General features: G+C 40.9%; 1 protein-coding gene across 13 annotated transcripts in view; it reads right to left on the reverse strand.

The window, feature by feature from the left end:
- LOC125979515 (protein unc-13 homolog B) overlaps positions 1 to 17893 on the reverse strand; it is a 33599-nt gene that overhangs the window by 14943 nt on the left and 763 nt on the right. For 8 of the 13 annotated variants that reach the window (XM_068652882.1, XM_068652881.1, XM_068652880.1 and 5 more), the window contains exons 2-10: positions 14769 to 14798; positions 12663 to 12762; positions 11738 to 11864; positions 11467 to 11590; positions 10991 to 11064; positions 10855 to 10912; positions 10508 to 10537; positions 9906 to 10116; positions 658 to 9594 (exon numbers count right to left, since the gene is read on the reverse strand). In XM_068652882.1, the coding sequence (XP_068508983.1) occupies positions 658 to 9594; positions 9906 to 10116; positions 10508 to 10537; positions 10855 to 10912; positions 10991 to 11064; positions 11467 to 11590; positions 11738 to 11864; positions 12663 to 12762; positions 14769 to 14798 (9691 nt within the window). The remainder of the gene's footprint in view (positions 1 to 657; positions 9595 to 9905; positions 10117 to 10507; positions 10538 to 10854; positions 10913 to 10990; positions 11065 to 11466; positions 11591 to 11737; positions 11865 to 12662; positions 12763 to 14768; positions 14799 to 17893) is intronic. The other 5 variants (XM_068652883.1, XM_068652878.1, XM_068652874.1 and 2 more) reach the window with 4 other exon arrangements.

The following is a 17893-nucleotide window of genomic DNA, read 5'->3' on the forward strand; positions in this document are numbered from 1 at the left end:
AATGTTGAACAAAGTAATGATAAGTGAGCCCCACTGATCTACTAACAATTATTTAATATTCAATTTTGCTTGATCAATATTTTTTCTATAGACTAAAACACATGTTGCATAGATACAACACACAACCTAAAAAGATACCAAACCTTGAAAGGTGAGATTGTGGCATGTTAAAAATAGTGAAATACGTAAATTGAAGATATGTTAGCAGTTATAGATCCTAGTTATATTTTTTGGAGGAATTTATATGATCATTGTAAAATATGAAATGTGAATGATGAAATATGAAAAACCAATGCACATGCACTATGAATAATGAATACGAAAAAAAAACAGAGTCCCGTGCTCAAACACATTTTATGTCGACATGCTGTAAGTTAAAAAAACGGCAAATGACACGAGACAGATAATTTTTTTTCTTTTTTACTCTTCTTTTATGTACCAATTTAAAATAGTTATGAAAATTGAGGACCATAAAATAGATTAAAATGTGTTTGACATTGGAATCATGTTTTGTAGTGACATGAATATTTAATGTACTTTGAATTAAAGTAGGGAGGGTTGCAGAGTTGAGGGTGTCATTTATTTTTGGGAGGGGGGAGGGGTGTAATTGCATCATAAATGGTAAGGAACACGCCCATTTATAATGCTTTTACTAGCCTTTTGGTATTCAACAGAATCCTCTTAGATGAGTCGTCCAACGGCTCGTCGTCGCTAGGACCTGCAGAAGGGTTTGTTTCTACAAGCATTTTGGTATCTTTGGAGGTCAAGGATGTGGAGGAATCTAGGTCAGGGGTGGAAATGCGTACCTGGGGGTGGGCTACCTCATCTGTGGAACCTACCGATTCAGCTTTTGAGGGGTCAGATGTGGAAACTTTTTGTGTTTCGCCACTTGTAGGCTTGCTATTGTTCTTTGGTTGAGATGTTATTACCGGAGCAGCGGCTTCCTCCGCTTGCCAGGGAAATCCAATCTTTGTCCGAAATAATGATGGAGTAACAGGTTTGTCCTCTTGAAATAGGCCTCCTGATAGTGTTTTTAATCCTGAAAAAAGAGAACTGCCCATTTCTGCTGAAGCAGGAGATGATGTTTGTGGGGAAAATAAAGAACCGAGTGATTTTCCTGCCTCGCTCTGTGTTGGTATAAAACCAAACAAAGGCTTGCTTTGAGGTGGTCCTGGATCTTTTTGCAAATCGGCAACAGGTTGGGCTGTATTGGAATTATTTTTTGGAATAGATTTGTCCTCTTCATGCCTAGACGGTTCCTCGGTGAGGACAATGTTTTCCTCAACGGTTGTCGTATCTTTTTTTGTGTCGTCAGTTTGACCGACCTGTTCACATTTATTTGTGGAAGATGTTGCGTCTTCACAAGCAGCTTCAGCTGACGCTACAATATTTTTTGGCATGATGCTTGAATTCTCCTGAGTGCAAATTTCTTGGTTGGAGTCCACCATTTTATTTGAATTTGTCGGAGTAGTATTTGGTGCCAAATTATCATGTGGTTGTGAGGTAGTCGTAGTTTTTGGCATTGATTCAGATGGCTTTGGTGGTTGCCCCATACCCCGAGGTGCAGCCCCTCCACCTGGTGTTCCAGTTTGTGGTCCTGCAGTCTGGGCCGCGAGACCTCCAAACATTCCTCCGAGGAAAGAGCCCCCAGACTGTGCAGTGGTAGCAGTCCCTCCAAAAAGCCCACCCAGTAACTGCCCACCAGTTTTTGGGACATTTGGCTTTGCATTGGATTGTCCTCCGAACATTCCAAAGATTGATCCCCCGGGAGAGGGTGCGGTATTAGATTGGGGAGCAGAACCCTTGGTTAAATTTCCTAATAAACTTCCACCTGAGTTAGGAGGTGCTGTCGGAGTGTTGGAACCTCCAAAAATACTCCCAAGTAGAGAAGCTCCAGGTTGGCTAGCAGTGGCTTGAGGTGCTGATCCTCCCAGTCCAAAAAGTGAACTCCTCTCTTGAGACTGAGGACCTGCATCTGAAGACACTATTGGTTTAAAAAGGGAGGACATAAAGCCTGTGACTGTATCTGTTCCTGTTCCTGTATCTGCTGATGAGCTACCAACAGTTTTGTCCACTGTTGGTGTCTTTTGAGGCACCTCAACCACAGGAGTGGTTGTCTCCCCTTCGTTTTTCGGTGGTGGTTTATCGAGAGTAGATTTATCGCTTATAATTGTTTCTGTGGGTTCCTGCACTGGAATACAAGTTTCATATTCAGCGTCATGATCTTCTTTGGTTGGTTTGTCGGTTTTATCAAGGTCACCAGGTTTTTGAAGTGGGCTTTCGACTGGACCTGTAGAAGCGGCTTTCTGCAATGTGTCCGTGTTCTGTTCTGTGCTTTGAGGTACAACGGTAATTGTAGACGGTTCTTGAACATCTAAAGATGGAGCGGCGGTATGGTCATCACATGTTTTTTGTATAGGTTCAGAGAGAGTGGTGGTTTTCTGGTCATCAATTAAATTTGGTTTAGCTGTTGGTGTGGATGATTCAGTTACAGCCGAATCTTTGGATGCTGGAAGCAAACTTGCACCAGGACATTCAGCAGGAATTGTAGCTTCGGCCTTCTGGACTGTAGCTGATCTTCCCAGAATACCTCCCACTGCAGAGCTGTTATTTCGAGGGACTGAAGTTTGTGTGGCAGCCCCACCAAATAGTCCACTCAATGCCCCACTGGCCTGTGTTGCTGTGGTTGACGCTGCTGGAGCTCCGAATATGCCTGCTAAAATAGACCCTCCAGTCTGAGATCCAGGGGTCCGGGGAGCAGATCCACCAAATAAGCCTCCAATGAAGGATTCTCCTGCTTGAGGTCCTGCTGTCTGAGGAACAGAACCGGTGTTTTTTGGAGTCTGCAAATTAGACTGCTGACTCGGCCCTCCAAATAATCCACCTAGCAATGATCCTCCAGGTTGTGATGTTTGGGGTGAAGAGCCTCCAAACATAGCCCCCAATAAAGAACCTCCAGACTGAGATCCAGGTTGAGGGGACGAGTTTCCAAACACAGAGAATATACTTTTAGCTTCTGCATCGTTGGGCTTCGGTGGACCAGATGCTGTTACTGTAGGAGATGAAACTTTTTGGCTTTCACTAGGTCCAGAAAATAATGAAAGTAAGCCTTTTACTGGACTGTCTGAAATGAATTCGGTTTTTGAAGATGTCTGATCAGGTCCCTTGGCCTTAGACATCAGGTCCGTCGCTGGTTTTTCCTCAAGGGGTGCAAGAGCTTCAGGGGTACTATTAGCGATACTTGTTTTGGGGACACATTCAGAATTTGGTTCTGAACTTACAGGATCCTTCGTAATAGACTGAGGTTCTCTTGAGTTACTTTTTTCATTGCTTCCTGCATTTTCACTTGAAACCTCACTCATAGGTTCTTGAACCATGGTTTTGGACACAGATGGACCTTGGGGAGACTGTGGAGGTTCTTTACTAGAAGAACTATTGCTGGGTGACAATTTAGTAGTTGGCTGTGTAAGTTTGCTAATGTCTGAAATAGAGGGTGCAGTTTTACAGGGTTCTTTGGATGGTGCAGCAGTATTTCTTACTGGTCCTGGTGTTTCAGAGGCATTGGGAGTACTGAACATGGAGAATAATGATTTTCTGGGACCTTCACTTGAGGTAGACAATCCCCCTAATATACCATCTAGAACTGATGTGGCTTGGGGCTGCTGTTTTGGTGTTGGAGCTTCTCGTTGTTGTTGAGCTTGCGGTTGGACTACTTTTTGGTGTGGCGATGAGGACATTGGGGGTTGGGTTGTAGTGGGACTGGGAGTGGGATCGCTAAATATTGAAAACAGACCCTTCACTGGGTTTTCCGTTGAACTTGATCCAGACATAAGTCCTCCTAAGAGAGATCCTGTTTGAGATTGAGACTGCTGGGTGTTAGAACTACCAAACAATGAAAAGATCCCTGGGGTCTGCTGGTCTTTTGGAGGACAAGTTCCCTGTTGCGGCACCTCATCCTTGGTCTCTGTTTGAGAAGGAGGGGGTGTGGAGTGAGAGCCTCCAAACATTGTCAGTAAACCTTTACCAGGTGATTCGACTTGAGGATGATGTGGAGTGGTGGTAGGTATATTTCCTTGAGACGGCCCGGTGCTAGGTGTAGATTGTGCTGAAGTTGACCCACTTAGCACAGAAAATAAACTTTTTCCAAATGAGGATTCTTGTGGAGGTGCAGATGACTTGGTGGTTTGAGTCGTAGGTTCCGATTGTGTTGCTGCTGTTAGCATTTCGCCAATTGAAAAGCCAAACAGGCTTCCAGAGGGTTTTGGTTTGGTTTCTTGTTTCGTCTGACCAGGAAGTGATGAAACTTTTGATTGAAATGTTTCGGATTTTGAGGAGGGGAGATCTTTTTCTGGCACAGTTGTACCACTTTGGTTCAGTGTTTGTTGTCTTTGTATAGTCTTGGGTCTAGCTGTGGTTGGACTAGGCGTGTCCTTTTGTGATGGAGAAGGTTCGCTGTTAAATAAACTGCTAATTGATCCAAATATATTTGATACTCCTGTAGACTCTTTGTTTGGACCAGCACTTGCTTCTATTGAACCAGTATTGATTTGCTGATTGACGGATGTCTGTGAAACCTTCTTCGGCTCTTGCTTGGGTTCCTCTATTCCAACTGCAGATTTGAGGAAGTTCATGAATCCTGGTTGCTCAGAGGTTTTTTCAGCTGCTATATCCACGGGCTTTTCAGTTGCAAGTTGAGGCAGCCGGTCTCGAATTGGAGATTCGTTTGATCTCGATGGAATTGTGCTGATCTCGGTTGTGATTTGTCGGGGCAATCGAGATTTCTGTGAATTGATATTCGCTGGAGGGGTCACTGGAACTTGGGGTAGAATTCGTCCCTGTGGTTTTTTTGCTGAACTCTCAGGTGTACTTTCTTCTTTGATTATCTTTGCCTTCAAACTTTGTAAGCCAGAAGAAAACACATTTTTAGAATTTTTATCAGTTGTATTGTCAGGCTCTCTTTGATTACAGGAAGATAAGGTCGATTTTATCGATTCAACTGTAGTACTTTTGCCCACAACCGATGAAATGAGGGAAGAAATCTTTTTGACCTGACGATTCGGTTGTGGTTCCCCCGGAGCGACTCTCTTCCTCCAGTCTTCTTCTGATACATCATCAACATGTTGTACGGTAACACCAGTGGATGAACGACGTCGTTGACTCGGCTGGTAACAATTGTAAAGGATCTGCTGATTATTACTCACAGTTGCGGTAGAATTCAAGGAAACGGCAACTTTTTGAGCAAGAAATGTTCGAGTTTCTTGGCTATTCCACCGAGGACCCTGATAGTCGTTATTATGACAGGAAAGGTCAATGACATCTTCTGGCATGCAGTTGGGTTGCCTTGGATCCATCCGAACTTTGTTCAAGGTGTACGATCTGAAATCTACACCTTGTTGGTCTGGTAACAAAAAGGAATTCTCAAACATTTGAGCAAACTGTTCTAGATTTAGATTCATGATTTGATTTCCTTTTCTATAAGCCGCAGACAAATCTAAAGGGGCGTTGAGGAGTTGAGATTCATTCACATCTTGACCGGGCAACCACAGAAGCTCATCTTCATTGTAGAGTGGAATTTTGAAGCCACACACTAAAACCGTTTCATTGAAAAGCAGAGCACTGGGAAAACTATCGCACGAATTTCCGGAAGAATTATCTTCGGGCGAACATGCGTATACGTATTCGCCCGCTGAATCTGTGAGTAAGGCGTAAATATACTCGTGATCCATATAAACAAAGTAACCACAGTCACCATCTTCAGCTGGCCACCACATTCCTTGCTCCAACAGCGTAAGCCACTGCTGGTACCATTCTACATCTTCCAGATACATAGAATCGTCAATTTCTTGATTCACATTTGAACGATTTGAATCTTTTAACTGAGTAAAATTATATTGCGTTTGCTGAATCGTGTTATCCATCCCGTGCTGCCAATTTGGTGAATAAGACAAGCTCGGTGCCGTTTCCTCGTAGTAGCCTTCATGGTATGTAATCCCGTTCAAACTGTAAGTGCTGCCGTCATGACACGAATTCCATTTTCCCGTACTTGGTTTGGTTGTTAAATTCAATATACCTTGTTCACTAGATGAATGCTGTAGGTTTGCTAACTCTTCGTGGCTAGTCCAAAATTTCTGAGGGTAAGAACCATCATTCCCGTTTGAAAAATGTGGCTCATTATGGCAGATAGCTCCTTGCCAGGTGGTAGAGGAAGAAAGTTGCTGGTTGATTTTTGGAGAACTGTACCCAAGAGCTTGCAATGACAAATTTTCATAGCTATGAGAGTAACCCGAGTCTTCTCCTTGGAATTGAGAATTTAAAGATTCATTCTGAAACTGCTGCCATATTGTGCTACCATGGATCCACTGGTTTTCATCATAGGAGGGACTTATCTGATATGAAGAAAGTTGACTGTTATAAATATTTTGGCTTGTTGGTTCGTACAACGAGGGCATGCTCCCACAAATATATGGTCCGATGGGCTTTACTGAGCAGTTTGTATAAGAGCGAGAGGAATATAACTGAGGTAAATTACCGGCACTAAATGACGAATACGTGGCGTGACTCTGAAGTGATCTTGCAAACGTAGCAGATGTTCTTAAGTCGAGACTGTCAGAATCAATTGCCACGGGTGCACGTTTGAAATCGTGTCTGCTTGGTCTTGGGATTAAATTATTTGGAGTACTAACCTGACTGACACTTTTGCCAGCACTAGTTGTCAATTGAGATGAGGGATGAAGTTCCTCAGAACTCTGGTTTGATATTTTATGCTGTTGATAGGCAGTAGATTCCATCGGGACGTTTTTATTTTCAAGTCTAGTAAAACTTTGTTGGGCAGTTTTTTGTAAAGATTTCTGAGAAAATTGTGCCAATGTCGTATTTTGGACTGCGTGTTTATGATCATCTTGAGATGATAGTTGGTCTAGTGATGAATGGCTGCTTACGTCATGGTCCTTAGATGATTTTGTTAACTTGTTAAATAAATCCGAGAACACTCCAGATTGATTTGAAGGCTCTTTGGTTTGTGGGCTACTTTCCACATGAATCGATTGCTGCCTATTCTGAAGTTTGGATTGTTGGTGAAGCTGTTTTTGTGCAGCGGATTTATCTGCTCCAAAAGAACCACCTGCTTGATTATTTTCTTTTGAGTGGTCACGTGGTTGGATTTGTTCGGATTTTTGAACGTTCCTCACTTGGGCTTGTTCTGTACTTTGCCCAATTCCATGAGATTGGGTTGATGGTGGATTTTGTGTGTTTATGCTGTCAGCAGAAGCAAATTTAAAAAGACCTGATAAGAGGCCACCTTGTTTGGAAGGCGGTTGCTTAACTGGAACTGTTTGTTGTCGCGGAATCTTTGATTCGTTTTGTCTTGCGGTTTGATTTCTGAGTTCTGCTCCTTGATTCGGATTTTGCATGTCAGGATGAGTCAAATTACGTCGAATACTGCTTTCCTGCTGGACTGGATGGTAGTTCGTATTATTCTTTTCTGACTTATTTTGTTGGTTACCACTTGAATCAAGAATTCCTCCTTGCTTCGGTGGACTACTATCTTCCGGGGAGCTCCCTCGAAATAATCCTGATAAAAAACTTTGACTTGGAGCTTGCTGTTGAATCCGATCATGCGTTTGTGTTGTTTTTAAATCTGATGCATGTTCTGGATGTGAGCCGGGTGACACGTCACGGCTTTGACTTGGAGGATTATTTGTATTATTCTGGTTTGAGCCAGGGGGAGGAGAAGCTGAGCTAAAAATGCTAGAGAACCATCGCCTTTCTGTGGGTTTCTGTTCTGTGGCAGAAGACGATTCTCGCCGTGACTGTTCTGGATTTTTCGTGTTTCCAGGGGAGCGAACATCTTCACTGGATGCAAACTTCAAAAATTCAGAAAACACACCTCTTTCTGGTTTTGGTTGTTCCTGAGTCGAGATATTTTCAGAGGACTTCGAAGGCGGTTTAAGATTAGGATTTGCTAAAGGCTCATTAGACTGCTTTTGAAATACTGGCTCCTCTGAAGATCTAAATATTGGATAGACTGCCACAGGTGATGTTTCCTGAGGTGGCATGGAGGGAAAAGGTGTGATGAGTGAACTAATTGACTTCCTCAGACTAAAGAAATTTGTGTTTTCTGATTGGGTTTCAACATTAGGCTTTGCAGAACCAGCAAAAGATTTCCTCGGTTTGCTTTCCGCAAGTAATTTCTCTTGATAAGCAGTAGCATGATCATCATGGCTTGACTTTGGTTGTTCCTTGTGATCATCTCTTGATGAAAACAGCTTTAAAGGATTTAATTTTTCCAAAACTGAATTTCCTGGAGCTTGAGATTTTGTTCCCAAGTCCTGTTTGTGCTCGTTGATATCACAAGCTTGTCTGTCTGTTTCATTTTGGTTCTTGGCCTTGCAGGGTGAAGGCAAAGTAAAGACATTTTCTGAAGTTTCCACAGGAGAGACAACAGCGACAGGAGTGGAGCTGTTTGATTTTGGAATGAAGGAGAGCAGTTTCGTGATGCCAGACTGAGGCGGCGGTATGTTTGCCGGTTTTGTATCGACCACAGACGGTTTGTTACCGACTCTGTCCGTGAGATTACTAAATAAAGAGCTCATGGCATTTTTTACACCTGAAATTCCAGAGGGAGTTTGTGACTGACTTTCAACTTTAGGTTCCTTTAAAGTGTTGTGTTCATCTCCAACAGAATCCGCTTTGCTACTTCCTTGAGATGAGAGTCTCGATTTACTTGATTTAGGGAGGGAACCATATTTACTAATTTCCTCTTCTTTCTCCGCAAGATATTCGGAAACGGTTTCAACGAGACACTGTAGCTCGTCCATCGGGTCTACGTATTCGTCGCTGGGTTCTTCTACAGGTGAAAGGACTGCTTCAGGTACCCATCCACTTATTTTTGATTTTCTGTACTTGTCCTGAAATCCTTGGGGATTGTCCATGCCGCCATCATAGGAGAACGTTTTGTCTCTTCTGCGTCTTGGAATCACCGTCTTGGATTCATCAAAATCCTCTTCTGCTCTAAAGAAATTCTGATGGTCTACAGCATCCATCAAATCAAAATCATGGAGTGATTGCATCCTTTCATCTTGCTCCTTTTTGTAAGCCACATAATTCTCAAAGGTGGCATCCAGTTCGTTTTGCGCCCACATTCTTGTCTTATACAGAAGGCCGTTTTTGTATTGCCGCTCGCCGGATGTTACACGGTGCACCTCTTCTTGCGTCTCGGACGTATGCAGAATAAATTGATCCCCTCGTTTCCTGTAGAATGTCCCAAAATCTGGCGGGAAAACCTCTTCGCTCAATTTGAGCGCCTCTCTATGGAGAAACCCTCCTGGGTCCCGGATTTTTTTTTTCCTTCGGCGATCTATCGTGTCATAGCCCTCGGGATAGATTCCAGGCACGTGAGCAATTTGTTGAGTATTTCGAAGGACTGAGATTTTTGGTTCAAGGTAAGACGGTACCGTTTGAGCGGTATTTTGCTGATCATCTAAAAAGTCACTCAGCCGAGGCTTTCCTCGCCGTTTATATTTGCTTTCCCAATCCTCGCAACCCATTCCCGAATCGACAGGTATAATTCGGACTTGTCCTTTTTCATTCAGTGACCTAATTTAGTGCATTTTTATTTTTTAAGGATAACAACATTAGGGAGGAGGAAAAGAGAAAACGGAAAAGAAGAGGCAGAGCAAGAAACAAAGCATGCAAACAAAATGTTGATCAGTTGGAAAAATGTCATGCCAAAGTAAAGACAGGATCGCATGCAAAAACTAAATAATCATAAATAATAATTAAAGTATTAATTTACTAAATTGTGATTAATAATTACTGTAGATTATAATTATTATTTGAAAAGTATCATCATTAAAGTGCTATAAAAAAAAAAAAAATGCAAGGTGTGATGTGTACCGCTTGTGTACCTGCTTCTCTGGTCTCGGTAGTCCAGTTCGAAACTGTGCAGGGAATCCGTGCACGAGTCAAAGTGACGGTGTGGCCGAGGCCCGATAGGATACTGGTGCACGGAGGAGTTGGGCTGAGTTGTTGTATGGTAACGTGGCGGCAAACTGTTACTAGTCTCGCTGCGGTAGTCGCTATCCCGGTCATCGACTGCACTGTCCTGGTCATCCAAAGCTGCAAAAAAAAAAAGGAACATTTTATTCCCTGAAACACAAGTGATTTTTTTTTTTCCAGATCATGGTAAGTCTTTTAACACTTTGGTTTACAATCAAATTAATCCTAAAGCTGTAGCTATAAAGAGATACATGAATAAAAGAGTAATTTCATGGATACAAAAATTGATTTAAACACGAAGCAAGGAAAAAAAATAGAAAGGTGGGAAAGGGATGTTGGAGTAGGAGAGCAGGTATAAAAAGGAAATACTGGCAATAAAAAAAATGCCATTTTCTTGTGATGTAGGAAATGATTTGGACACATTTTTATTTCAACTTTATATGGACAAAATGAGGGATATGGAGGATTGGCTTTAGGGGAACATGTTCAATCAAGTGCTGCTTTTACATACTTAGTGAGTCAGCCCATCCGAAATAGTTGCCTGATGAAAATATAACAAGAAGTGAAAGTGAAAACAAAATTTTGTGTCTGTGTGGAAGAACTGCGAATACCCACCGATGACTGTCAGAACTTCTGTTACCAAAACTGACATGCAAGAAAACCTTTAACAATGTCATGAGGCTGAATGAATCGATTTTGGTAACACTGTAAACCTTGACAAACAACACTTGGAAGAATGAGGACTAAATGTTTCTATAAAGGGGGTGCAGGAAGGAAGAACAAATGCATGTCAAAGCCTGTGCGATACAAAAAGGTAAAAATGTCTCCCTCTTGTGGTTATAGGTAGAAAATACTTACAGCACTGGGAAGCTGTGGGGGGCAATGGATGACCGTCAATGTCGTCCGGAAGAGTGTACTGCATGTAAGCACAGTTATCAGAATAAAAATATCATTTTTAAAATGGCCTATTTAAACCTATTCAAAAAAGTCCTACCTCATCATGAATTTCCGTGGAATTGATTTGTTCCAATTTGTCTGTCCAGTACTGTGCTTCATTTTCAGGGATGTCTGGTGGCAAAAAATATCATCTGGATTTAAAACAATTTAAGTCGAGGCCAGAAAGGGACTTTAAAGATAAACGTATGACTTTGTGTAAACGTTCTAAAAAGACAAAAGAGGTTTACACAAGATATTCTTGTATTAACCAATAGGAAAACAGGCTGCACGATGACGTCCTCAAAACTGTGAGTCATGCCCCGGGCAATTTCGAAACCAGCTGCTGACATTTCAGTCCTTTACGATTGTGTGGGTCACGGCTGATTTGCTCCAGGTTAGCACGAGTAGCCAGATTTCTACTGATTTTATAATATCAACACAACATGAGTATAAATAATAATAATGGCTGAAATAGCATCTATGTGATTAAACATGAGGGAATTCTTGCAGAGAGACGATTTTGAAATCTCTCACCAAAAGGCAGCTCAAAGCGAGTGTCCAGTAAGAGTTGATGAGGGGTCGGGTTCTTGGTGCCGTATATCTCATCCGCTTTCATCAGGACCTCTGAATACAATAGAAGCCATTCTCCTTGGCCCTCCTGCAATTGAGAACATTTTGTTTAATTTCCACAATAGAGCAAGGAGCCGGGGATTCCCCTAGCATGACCCGCCCCGCGGTGCAATGCAATCATGTGACAAAAACAAATGTGAAAAAAAAAAAAAAAGATTGATATATGGCTATTCACATTTCTAACCTCCTCCGATTGTTGAACACGCTTCAAGGGGATCCAGGAAGTCCCCACCATGGTGTCCCAGATGAGCCCTTTGTTCCACACCTCAACAATAAGCCCGAGATCCAACCGGTTGATCTCACTGAGGAAAAAAAATAAAAAATAATCAATAGACAAAATTAAGTGCACCAAAAAAAATCACAAGAAATGTAGCCAAAATTTGACAAGAGTCACAATCTTATTTTTGTTCAAAACCTTCTTCACTATTCAAAAAGTTGGAATCCACCCTGATGCTGGCAATGAAATGGATATTAATTTTGAAAAGGGAGCGGCAGAACAATAGCATTTGCATGCTCGTTTCTTTACATCTTTTTCTGGGCCAATCAAAAGGAAGATGAGAGGAAGGTTAATCAAAGCGGACAGCTAATTGACAAAAAGCACAGAGGAGGGGAGGGGGGGGGATGTTTAGTATCCAGTATCCATGGTGTCCAGGTGCAGGAGATAAAGGCTTTTTGTGTCATGTCCTCCTCAAACAAATCAGTCATGCAATGGAAGTAATTTGAAGCAGCACATTATTATTCAAACTCAAAACAAATCTTCTGCGATCCGTATTTGTGCTAAACGTTGAGCACTGTTACCTAAAAGTATCTGCGCTTTTCATACAGCGCTTGTATTGACAGGTGTACTTAATATTGTGGCGCGTGGAAAAAAATAATAACATCCCAGTATATGTGACATCATCATGATTCATCGGGTGTCGGCTTTCAATGAACGCAATTCTCTTACTGATATCGGAGAGTCTGGAAAAACAAACACCGGCGCGGTGTGAGTGTTCACAAAAAACAAACACGCTCATGCTTGAACTCTGAACACCACGGTTACTTTTAAATGATGTACGGCGAGGAAATGAAATAATAGAGTAAAATATTTATTGACTTACAACATGAAATCTTGTTCCCAGGATGGCTGATCCCCTCGCACGGTGATTGTCGTGCTCTTGACATTCTGCACCTTCAGAGTCACGTAAGTGTTGAATTTATCTGGAAGAAGGTTCACAATCAAGTCACGCACAATTGGATATTTTTTAGAATTGATTATCATTTCGATTATTCTGCCGATTAATTGAATAATCTTTTGAAATTGGTTGCAATGGTTTCCAATTGTCTTATTTTGATTCAACCCAGAAGATAAATTAGTCTGCTTTCCTGAAGGACAAAAGAAATCAGAGAATTGTTATTTTTGAGAACCTGGAATCAAAATATTTGCAGAATCTTTCATTAAACAATATCTTTAAACGATTACTTGATTATCAGAATGTTGTCAATTCATTTTAACACCTCTGCACATTCTACATCCTTTTGAATGCTTAATTTTTACAGGTGGGGTTTGTCACAGATTAAAAAAAAAAAAATGCTTTAAGACGAAAAAAATCCGGATATGTAAGGGAGTGCCCTGTTTCACAAAGTCCATCTTGTAAAGAAAAGAAACCCCTCCCTTTAAAGCAACTCAAAGCAAAGTTAACCTCCTAGACGGGATTTTAAAAAATATTTGGGCACACCCATGCATGCCGCACACACACACACACACACACACACACTCACAAACTATGGGAAAAATAAGCAATGCATCAGCTGCTTGCTTGCACTTTGACATTACCCCGAAAAACATCCAAAACATTTACCCTGCCTTCAACAACAGTCACAGAATGGATTCCGAAGACACACAGCAGGATTATTATTAATTTATTTATTTTTCTGGTACTCCCAGAGTGGAAAAGCGTCGTCCTGTCTAAAATCGACACAAGTGACAAAGCACAGACCTAATCAGTGTCTCGAGGAGACAGACGGCAAAGAAAACCCAATACTACATAAGAGCCTGGGGGATGCAAAAAACAATTATTTATAACATTAGCCTAAAATTTACGATCGGCTGAAAAGAAAAGATGCGATAAAGGACGAGCATGTATGGATTTGCTAACATCCACCAGAAGCTGGCTGTCAAAATTACACCGACGTAGCACAGCGGCCATTTTTTTTCTTTTACACCAAGAAGCTCAACAACCCACATTTCTTCAACCATTAAAAATCAATGCCTTTTTTTTGTTTTTCTTCACAAATTAGTCAGGCAGTCGGAAGAGTGACATTTTCAAGCCTGACCTCTTATTGACAACGAAAGACATATCCTGCTTTTCATGCTTTACGGGTCAATTCATCACTCTCCAGTCTGGCTCAGAGTTGAAAACACGCACTGTAGTAACCCAGCAAACACAAAATCTCTTATCAAGCTCAAGTTTCCTGAGGGAGTGATGCGGAAAGAAAGTTCCGGAGTGAAGCCGAAGTGTTGTGGAAGTACAATGGAAAAAGTTTTGGAATCATTTATTGTGTGCTTTATATCATGGTGACCTTTTTAGATCCAGTTTACCTTGTGTCTAAGAGAGACAAAAGGATTAAGTGAATTATCCATGATGTTTGCTTTGGGGCAGGTGTTACACGTGACGTGATCCAGGGGAGGGAAGCGCCTCATAAAACACACACGACTTAAAAAAAAAAACCTTAAAGCCAGAGGTCGGTTAGTAATTGCGAGTGAGGAGTCAAACGTCACTGTGGCATTTGACGTCACCGTGTCGGCGGCTCCGGTAAAACGGTGTCGCTAGGCTTAGAAGATAGGTGTGAGGTTAAATGAGGGATTGGCACGGATGGACAGCGAAGGGATTTGGAATGAGCGGCTAGTGATCTTAAGACGGGCTGGCAAGCAAAGGATGCAAGGTTGCAAGATTTAATACAAAACCGTGACGCCTGACATGGCTAAAAAAGTCTTAAGTGAATTGTCAGACACGGAATTAAAAAAAAAAAACAATACTGTATGATATAATAAATCTCTATTGCAGTTTGTGTTTCTCATCAAGTGTTAATCCAGCTAGGATGAATTTACCCAACCTGGCTCACATTTCATCAAAAACAAACAAAGCTGTCAACCAAAAGTAAATATTGGAAATGTGTGACCATGCGGAAAAGAAACGTTTGCCCCCCCTTCCTCAATTACTCACCTGAAGGTCCGTGGAGCTTGGCTTTTTTCACTGCAAATGAAAAAAACAGAAACATTTTAGTTTATAATAGCATTTTAAAATAAGTCCGAAAAGTAGCACAAGTCACAAACACTCCTGAAAACAAAATTCTTCTATGACAGGGGTGTCAAAAAAAAAATTTTCACGGGCCGCATTGTAGTCATAGCTTCTTTCGGAGGGGCCATTATGACTGTCAACCCAAATAAATGTATGAGCACCTCATATTATATACAGTAAAAGCTACAAAACAAACTGACAACTCGTTTTCGAATCAGACGAGTAAAAACTGGTCAAATATTTAAAAAAAAAAATAATAATATGATTAAAAGTCTACTGCTATTCTTGTGTTGCCAATCTCAAGATACCACCGACAAAAATAGGCCCAAAAAAAAAAGCTAGGACACTTTATTTTCCTCAAAGTCGCAGTTACAAAAGGACAAAGGTTATGGCCAAAACTTTTACCTTCGACACAAAATGTAACAGGATTTAAAAATAAACTGTACTCAATTGTATAGGCCGACTGAGCGGATTACTTACTGGCAAAACAATCACGCGAGTTTGCCCACATTTTTGTGCTTCACCAATTTGTCCTTTGTTCCTTTAAAGACAATAGTGGTTTGGTATGTGTCCAAACTAGATGACGCCCGTAATTTGACGGCTATATTTAGCTATGACTAAAAACATCAGGACTCAATTGCTATTGAAGCCCGGTGGTGTGATTAATATGCAAAAGGAGCCATGACTCGGAACACACGACGGCACAAACAGGCACGACAGATACGTGACGCGTTTCCATAGAAGATGCAGCTTTCCAAAAAAGAGCTGGCGTGAGATGTTTGTTTTATTGCTATAAATAAACATCTTCAGAATCACAGTGGCTTTCAACCAGAGAGAAACAAAACTAATTTCAGAATGATATCCGAGGTGTTTTACATCATGACTCCAGAAGTTCTCGTTTTGAAATACCTAAAATTTCCTCATTTTAAAATAACAAAAATAATAAATGATAAAATAAATGTAAGAAAATAAAAATGAAATAAAATTTAAAGTACCTCTCGGGTGTTACATAATTTGAAAATATGTTGCAACAAAAATACTAAACATTTTTTTTTTTTTTTTGCGCTGGTTTATTTTTAGACCGCCCATCTTTATTCTCCTCTATAGAACAACGTTTGTGAGATTGAAGCGCTTTAGAGGGGATTACTGGTGATTGCTGTAGCAGTATTCGGGGCATATACCCTCTAAACCTCTGGAGCCTTCGACGGCAGATGGACCCAAACAGGATGATGGAGGGACAAACGTATTTGAACGTAACATCTCGTGCGAGGTGATTCAAATCTTTAGGATTTCATTAAAAAACTGGGTGTTAGAATGTTGAAGGCACGATGTGACAACAAACATAATTTCAAACTGAGATCACAACTGTGGAAAAAGGCCAAAACCACAAAGTATTTTCCGATTGGTTAATTACAGAGGGCGACGAGGTGAGCTATTGAAAACAAAATAGATCCTTTGTCATACTTTCAGTTTTATTCTGTCACAACAGTACATAAGTAGCAGGTGCTTTTATTGGAATGACGTGACTTCATTGAGGCCTGAAGGCAATAAACGGTCGGGCGCTAATGGTGGAAACTGATGACTATCATGGTCTGGCCAGGGCCTCTGTGAATCTATTAAAGTCACTCTTTGACTGGGTTCACTCATTGCGACTGCAAATATTTTTTCCCGGCAAATAAATTTAAGCAAGTGGTGCTCCTCAATATTTCGTGTCTGGTCTTTACCTAGCATAATAGTGGTAAATCCAACACATAAAAATAATTTTGGTAAATTGTATAAATAATAATATAGCATAAATAATTAGATTTAAATAATTATTTGAATATAAAAATATCTCTAAATTATAAGTATATTATATTTATTATATTTATAGAATTTGATTATAATTATAAACATTTAAATAATGATATTTAACATACAATTCTTCTCAAAGATAATATATGTAACCCGGTGAGTCTTATGTATGATTTTTTTTTTAAAAATGGACCCATTCATAACAATATGGTGGTCCGTAAAATGCAATATTTAATTTGTCAGCAGTATTCCAGTTTAACTGTTTGCATTGGCGATATCAAATGTGTTTTAAGTGACACATTTAAAAATTAAAACCAAAAAGTAACTTGTGCATTTCTTGTAAGCTAAATGCTAATTTCCTTTAACTGTATTTACAGGAAAACTGGAACAGGAAATGACGCTATAGTCTCCTAATGCTGCTGGCAGCAGTGCACTTCCACTGGTGCTGGTGGCTACCATCAGGTGGAGCGAGACGGAGAGCATGAGAGAGAGAGAGAGAGAGAGAGAGAGAGAGAGCAACAGATGGTCAGGGGATTACGTCCACAATCTCTAAGCGCTCTCCCTGCCTCTGCCTCTTTCTCACATAATTCCACTATGCTGCTCCTCCATGCACTAAACCTCTCCATGTGCAGTTGTATCATTTCCACAAATTCATACTTTACTAAAATCCCAACACTTGGTATTTAAAATACATTTTGAGAGAACATCAAAGTTTAATTTGGTTGTTGCTCCTCATTGAGATCAAATGTAGACAACCCACAACAATGTGTGTCTACTCAACCCTGTCCTTGATGGACGGTCCAATTGTCACCCTCATGCCCACTTGTTGTGATAAACCACTTGTGTGTTAAGTAACACATCGCCATGGAGATGGAGCTTCTTGACCCAGCAATAAAAAAAAACAAAAGCAACATTGTCAAGCTACTGTTATCACAGCATGAGTCACCACATCAGCAAAACACACTGGCCCCAGCTTGAGCCACATCTTTCCTGTTATCTTGGTCAGCATAACACCTCCTGCTTTTTATTTGCCAACATAATAAATCAATTGGTGACACTCAAATACAGAACATGGTCCCAACTGCAGACAATGGCTCTTGATTACAAGGATTCACTTTGAGCACGTTGCACAAACATTGACCCTAGGGGACAGTCTACCAAATGTCACATCATGAATAGACAATCGGGTGAAAGATGGCGACCTGCACATGCTTCATCATCCTGTAAGGAAGTCTATTCCGACTAATGCCAACAAC

Source organism: Syngnathus scovelli, chromosome 13, assembly GCF_024217435.2.
Source record: "Syngnathus scovelli strain Florida chromosome 13, RoL_Ssco_1.2, whole genome shotgun sequence".
Lineage (NCBI taxonomy): Eukaryota > Metazoa > Chordata > Actinopteri > Syngnathiformes > Syngnathidae > Syngnathus > Syngnathus scovelli.